The sequence below is a fragment of the Barbus barbus genome, assembly GCF_936440315.1.
Source record: "Barbus barbus genome assembly, chromosome: 23".
Classification (NCBI taxonomy): domain Eukaryota; kingdom Metazoa; phylum Chordata; class Actinopteri; order Cypriniformes; family Cyprinidae; genus Barbus; species Barbus barbus.
In genome coordinates, this window is record NC_136751.1 from 12,009,263 (window position 1) to 12,016,407 (window position 7,145).

Sequence of the window (7,145 nt, forward strand, 5' to 3'; positions counted from 1 at the left end):
TTAATCTAGATGCATATATATATATATATATATATATATATATATATATATGTATATGTATATGTATGTGTGCATATATATAGTTCAGTCATGAAACTCTAGATGGCGCAGGGTGATGGGTTGTTAACATAACTGATGCTATTCAGAGAGTTAAATGACTTGGCACAAGCTGATTGATTCAAGCTGCATATGCAGCCAATGAGCTTACTGCCTTGCATTTATATGGCTGGCTAGCATTCACTTGAGATTCCTGCAGCGCGCTTGCAGAGTTTCTCTGATGGTTTATATTTTATGCTAATTGTGCAGCAGCTGTATGTCTTAAGTACTCACGGCACCGTATCGCCATATGCATTGGCAGCAGCAGCAGCAATAATCTACAACTACAGCAATAACCAACAACAGCAGCAATTCAGCAGCAGTGTAGCAGATCTATTCCTCCAAGACCAAATACATTAACATTGTCATATCCATCACCATGCTAAAATCTTCAGAGAGTTGTCGTGATTGAAATATATATAATGCTGCTATATATTTAACTTCTGTTTTTATTTCTTATCTTTTATTTATTTATTTTATTTTATTTTTTGTAAATCAACATTGTCACAAATGCAATACAACTAAGCTTACCTTCTACTGAACTCCTGCATATGACCAGTCTGATGGATACAAACAGGAATGCTTTAATTAAGGTTTTTGAACAACCTCTTTTTTTTTTTTTTTTTTTACAAGGTTTGGTGTGGAACACACAGACCAGAGCATGCTGTCAACTCCATCAAAACTGATGTCCACAGTCCAGGGAAGTTTAGGTATGTTAACCTTCTTTCACTGGCAATTATGCACTTCTGTTTTATGCCTTCAGACTCATGTCAGAATGTGTTGGTAATCACTACTTTACCACTTCTGTTTGTACAGAGTTCTTGGGTCATTACAGAACTTCCCAGAATTTGCCAAAGCCTTCCAGTGCCAGAAAAACGCCAACATGGTGCCTGAGAAGATTTGCAGAGTGTGGTGATTACTTGAGGAACAGAAGATGAGGGTTCTATTGAGGGCCCGTGGTCCGTATAACCTCTCACCTCTCTGCTGACTCTTATACCACTATGGCAGATGCTGATTAATGTTCTCATCGGTGTAAGCACTGGCCACTATGCTCAACTCCACCAGTGCACTTGAGCCATATATAGAGAGGGGGAGCTTTCTCAGAACACTCCTTCAAGCATCAGCCAATTTATTTGATTACAGTTTGTGAGATCATTACTCAGTTCATGGCTCTTACTGTTTTATACACGATGTAAAGTAAGTCTGTAGTTAAAAAAACAAAACAACAAACAAATCTAAAGTAAAGGTTATGTAGAGATACTGTCAAAAATGATCAAATAATGTTAATAAAGTAAAACTGTGAATTGGAGATATTAGTAGCATTATGTATATACATATTTAACACAATACTAGTATACATCCACTGCTTATACTGGTCAACTTGATTAGATTCAGTAAGTAACTATGAAGCTACCCAAACATGCCCAAGAATATTATGTGTAGTACCATGAGAGTTAATAGATATTTAAGTGAATTCCAAGAAAATTGTTAAACTCTGTATTAATTCATCTCATTAGGAAATGATCTGATTTGTACACAGCACATTGTAATTTAAAATATGTAGATTAATTTGTAATTTGTGTCATTGATTTTTTCCTTTGAAGATTTGCTTATTATCATAAAAGATTAACTGGGACAATATACATTTTCTGTAAATCAGATACTGAAAGTTTGATTTGAACATCTCAAACATGACATGATAGACGTATTAAAATGCGTCTAATTTCTTCTGTCATTGTGCTGTCCTTGATATTTGTATGAATGGGTGTGCATGTCATTCTGTCAAGCGTCACTGAATTAAAGCCTTAAAATGTTCTTAATTCTGTTGTTTTCAACATTTGTCAATGTTTTCATATGATATGGAGGACTAAATGAATCATACTGAGACCAATTCATGCAGACAGTGTTTATACCAAAGATTTTTACACACATACGTACTGTTTTTTTTTTTTTTTAAATCTATATCTTATACATAATTGTTTCTGAAATGCTGGTCCCAACATGTCTATTATATCTTCATTAGCAATGACACAAACTGCCAAATTAATGTTTTTTGTTGTTGTTGTTCACATTTTTGAAAATGTAGAAGCTTATATTTGTGATATTGTTAGTTATCAGGCATAGTGATTTTACATGTATTTTACATTAGCATTACAAAATATATTCATTTTCGTGGGCATTGGGATAATGTAAGTTTAAAAACAAGAAACTCAAAGGAGTTTTGCCTAGCAGCTCCTCAACAAAACCTCTCCTGTCAACAAAAACATCCAAATGCTGCTGTTATTTTCTTTACATTTTTGTTCAGTTCTGTCCATTTGATTCTTCACAGTATTTTTTGCTATTTTACATCTTTGCACACTGTTTTCCCCTCTCTGATAAAATGCTGTTCACCAAAATCCATCTCAACCACTTCACAGACAAATATACCTCAGATGCCTGTATTTAGATACTTTGTAATAAGCATATTCAAAAGAGAATTTTGTTTTATTAATAAATTGTTAATGTAAAAATTTCTTTGTTGTGCATTTTGTTTTCTCAAGGTCTCTTGCTTCTTTGATAAAGTGTTGAACAAGGAACAAAAAACAGGCCTCAAAAACCTCTGTGGTGTTTTCTTTGGCAGGCAAACAAGCCCTGGGAGACTATAATGCAGAATATCAGCAGCCCAGTGAAAAGAAACACTGTTATTTTTTCATATGTAATGCCTTTACACTGCACTGAGACAGATTTACTCGCTCCCATATGGGGCCTTGCAAAAGTAGTAGTGTACAGTCCTTTGCAGTGCATGCTCACAAATCTTCTGACCCTTGTAAAGCTTCACCATAGGGATTTGCTGCTCTTCACTTCATATTAGTCCTGTCCACCATCTTTACTGCCTCTTTGCAGATGGGTTAAATATACCTCACGCTGCCACCCACCTGATTAAAAACAGATTTGTTGGCTGACTGGTGACAGGTTATAGTGAAAGCTGAAACTTGAACTGCAGGTCTACCATACCCTCTACACTCCCTGCTGCATATCACTCTTCAACTTGCATTGTGTTTAATGTTTTGATATTAACACACAATGTATTCATTTATTTTTTTTATTATAAGGACTTTCCATTGACTTTCATTGTTTTCAGAGCTAGTGACATTTTAAAACCTGACAAAACACAAACTGTACAAAATCACAAACACTAACAAATAAGAATTTATTTAGCTACTTATTAATTTAGTATTATTTATTTTGCAGTTTAAAGAGAAAATTCAAGCTTACTTCAAAGTTGTTCAGTTTCCAGTCTTGAAACAGAATAAGTTTGCTATCTTGTTTTGATCTGTTTTTTAATTTGGTACGGTTGAATAGTTTAGTCCACTATTTGTAATTTTACCATCTTGTGATTGCATGGGCATCAGCATGACCACCTAAAATTAAAAAAATGTCCAAAAAGTTGTATAAGATTATTTAGAATTATCAAATGCTTGTACGCTTCCTCTTTTTGGCCCGTACCACTCCACCACAGAAGATCATTTAGTGACCGTAACAAGTTCCTCTTGTTGGAAAAACTATATAATGATTGTAACTATGATTTTAACCTTAATACCTGGCAGTTTCTTTCCCTTTTATGAGATTATTTCTAATCTAAAGAAATAATCTAATCTAAAATAAAGTCTTATAGTTTCATGCCAAGCAAAGCTGATGAGTACAACACTTTCCTGCATGCACATACATTACAGGTTTTCTCTTGCTTCTTAACCCCTGCACTGTGGTTAAGTCATTATAGTTCATTTAAATTTGCTATACAGTGTCATTTCAGTACTATTCAGAGAGGCAAATGGAAGTTGCATTGTCATGTCACCAGATATGTTAGATGAATGTGTGGTCAAAATATTGTCCTGTGTATTTGAATAGAGGAAGGTGAGATTTCAAAGAATAATATTCACCTTTTTTGTTTTCAGTGTATCTGAATTCATGTGAAACAATAGTGAAAACATACTACTTTTGCGAGATTTCGAAGTGTGCCCCCAACTGAGACTCTGAGACCATGGGAGAGAATTTGTGAATGGCAATGAAGAAACACAACTGACAGGTAACATGATAATGATAACATGAGCAACATGAATTTAAATAATATATTATTTTAGGGTGACCAGACAGGGGACAGACCGGTTTTTGGTGTCGTGTCCCCAACTGGAGCTGTCCCCGGAAATGTCCACATTTTACAGTAAGTTCAAAAAAGCTGCATTTACTGCATAAAAGTCAGAATGTCTGCTGGTTACCAAAGCAATCATGTAGTGGTCAGTTTTACCAATAGAGGGGGCTGCAAACTATACATTGATTACTTGGTCGCTTGCAGCTACTTTAGCCATTAAGAATTTAATGTTGACGAGAGCAGAACGCTATTATCAATTATCAAGAGAGACACCGCGATCGGTTTCTGGGTAGTTACATTAGAGCCCTGCATTTCGACCCGGGCCCGACGGGCCCCGACTTTTTTACGCCTCTAGGGCCGGGCTTCGGGCCAATTTCCACGTCATAGTTCAGACGCGGGCCGGGCATCGGGCCTGTTTTGGGTTTCTCCTTATTTTATATTGTAGACATCTATTGATTAGCGATGAAAAAATTTGCCGCGCTGGTGGAAACAACACGATACCGTGCCGCGACTGAGAGCAGCTCGATGGTGTTTAGTGTCCCGCAGCAGCAGCGAGCGCAAGTGACTTCAGCACAGCTGAATACTTCTGCGTTCAAATGCATGCTATAGGCTAAAGCTTGCTGCAAAACCCCAGCAAACATAACCATGAATGTGTCTGCGGGAAATAGTAAGGAGATATTTTAATTATTTACTAATAAACTAATGTTTTCTGAGTCTGTGTCGCAAGGATGAAGATCCTGACTCGCCGTCTCCTCATTAGACAGGCCTTTAGAGAGAAATGCATCTTTATTGATTATGATTAAAATTATAATAAAAGAGTTTTTGTTTTCAATTTTTTTATTTCGTTAAGTGATAATTTAAAACTTTCTATAGATATATTTATCATGTCTGTGAGTAAAAGTCGTGACGTATTGTCAAGTATGGTGACCCATACTCAAAATTGGTGCTCTGCGTTTAACCCATCCAAGTGCACACACACACAGCAGTGAGTAGTGAACAAATGCACACACACACACACACACACCGTGAACACACACCCGGAGCAGTGGGCAGCCATGCTGCAGCGCTCGGGGAGCAGTTGGGGGTTCGGTGCCTTGCTCAAGGGCACCTCAGTCGTGGTATTGAGGGTGGAGAGAGCGCTGGACATTCACTCCCCCCACCTACAATCCCTGCCGGCCTACCTTTCGATTACGAGTCCGACTCTCTAACCATTAGGCCACGACTCCCCCGTTATTAGCATTAGAAAGAAGACAAATTACTTGGTTACACTTTATTTTAAGATGTCCTTGTTACAGTGTAATTAGACATGTACTGAGTAATACTAATTAACTATATGTACTTAGTATATGGCTAGGTTTAGAATTAGGGGTTGGCTTAGGGTTACTTGCATGTCAATTTGCATAATTAATTGTTATTATAACAGTAAGTAAGTACATGTAACACATTTAACAAGGACACCTTAAAATAAAGTGTTACCAATTACTCTACTACATGAATTGGCATTTATAAGCAACAACATATACAACAGCCACACTATTATCTCAAAGTCATTATATATATATATATATGTATGTATAGATAGATAGATAGATAGATAGATAGATAGATAGATAGATAGATAGATAGATAGATAGATAGATAGATAGATAGATAGATAGATAGATAGATAGATAGATAGATAGAAAATCTCTCCACTGTTTAATTTGTAATTTCTGCTTTATGTTTACTACTCTGGTACTTTATTACTTTATATAGTACTTTATTAGTTTAGTAATGCTAATAGTATTCACTGTTTTTGTGTGACAAATTTTGCTTTGTGCTTTTTGCTTGTGTTTTATTTATAAATCTCTTTGCATTAAATGTAAATGCACTAGCTGGATACACAGCACAGGATGATGCAACGACATCTTGTGGCGGTATAAGGTATTGTAGATAATTGTAGAATTCTATAAATGTGCACTTCACTAAATTAATATCTGACAAACTTTTAACTTAACATCAAATATGCAATTTTGTTGGCAACGAGATATACTTGAATTTCTAAGAGATATCTGTATACCTCCATGTGGATCAAAACTCTCCACATTTTAATAGCCTCCATATTTTTATGACTTTACTTTTTTGTGTCTTTAAATTTTGAAATATGAGGAAATTTTATTAATTGGCAGATGTAAAATATGACATTGCATGACACAACAAAACAACTGAGACCCTAACTAAGCCCAGTTTGGCAGCTGGGCTCCAAATCAGGGCCAGCTATGATATTCAAATATAAGTTAGTGTTGAGTTCTTTGGAAAATATTGATGTCTCATATAGGAACGAATGAATGCAGCTAGGTTTCCCATATGCAGAAACGTGGCTGTTTCACTCAGATAAATGTCACAAAAAGGGGAAAAAAAGATATAAAAGATGATTGTTCCATGCTGTTCTTTGTTCTTTCTGCAAGGATTGTGAGATTACAGCATAGCATTACCAAGTAAACACATTTTAACTTAAGCTGGACTGTAGAATAGGAGAAATCATTCACACTGTTGGAAATGCTTACATTCAGATGCAAATACTTGAAGTTGGATTAAAAAAACAAAAAAAACAACAACAACACTGTTTCATATACATAAGCATGAATTAATATTACTCGAGTCCTTGATGGAACATTTGTAACCAGCCTTTCAGAATGCAACTCAAAACTCAGATGTTTACAGAACAAAATGTTCAAATAACCCACTGGTCCCATGTGTCACCATAGCAACAGCATCCCTCTCAACACCCGATGTTTAGTATGTGTCTCTGGACCTCTGCACTCCCCCAAGCACTCTCGTGATCACTTAAGTTCAACAGCACTCAATAAGACAGCCAGACAGAAGAAGAAGAGAGAGAACATTGTTCTTTCAATGTGACGGGTTGCTTTTTTGCTTTTGT

General features: G+C 35.9%; 1 protein-coding gene across 1 annotated transcript in view; it reads left to right on the forward strand.

Moving 5' to 3' along the window:
* Positions 1-2,601, forward strand: part of LOC306843131 (neprilysin-like) — a 62,991-nt gene extending 60,390 nt beyond the window's left edge. Inside the window, exons 22-23 of the mRNA XM_079374422.1 lie at positions 730-806; positions 913-2,601. Of these exons, the coding sequence (XP_079230548.1) occupies positions 730-806; positions 913-1,012 (177 nt within the window). The 3' untranslated portion in view covers positions 1,013-2,601. The remainder of the gene's footprint in view (positions 1-729; positions 807-912) is intronic.
* The last annotated feature ends 4,544 nt before the right edge of the window (positions 2,602-7,145 follow it).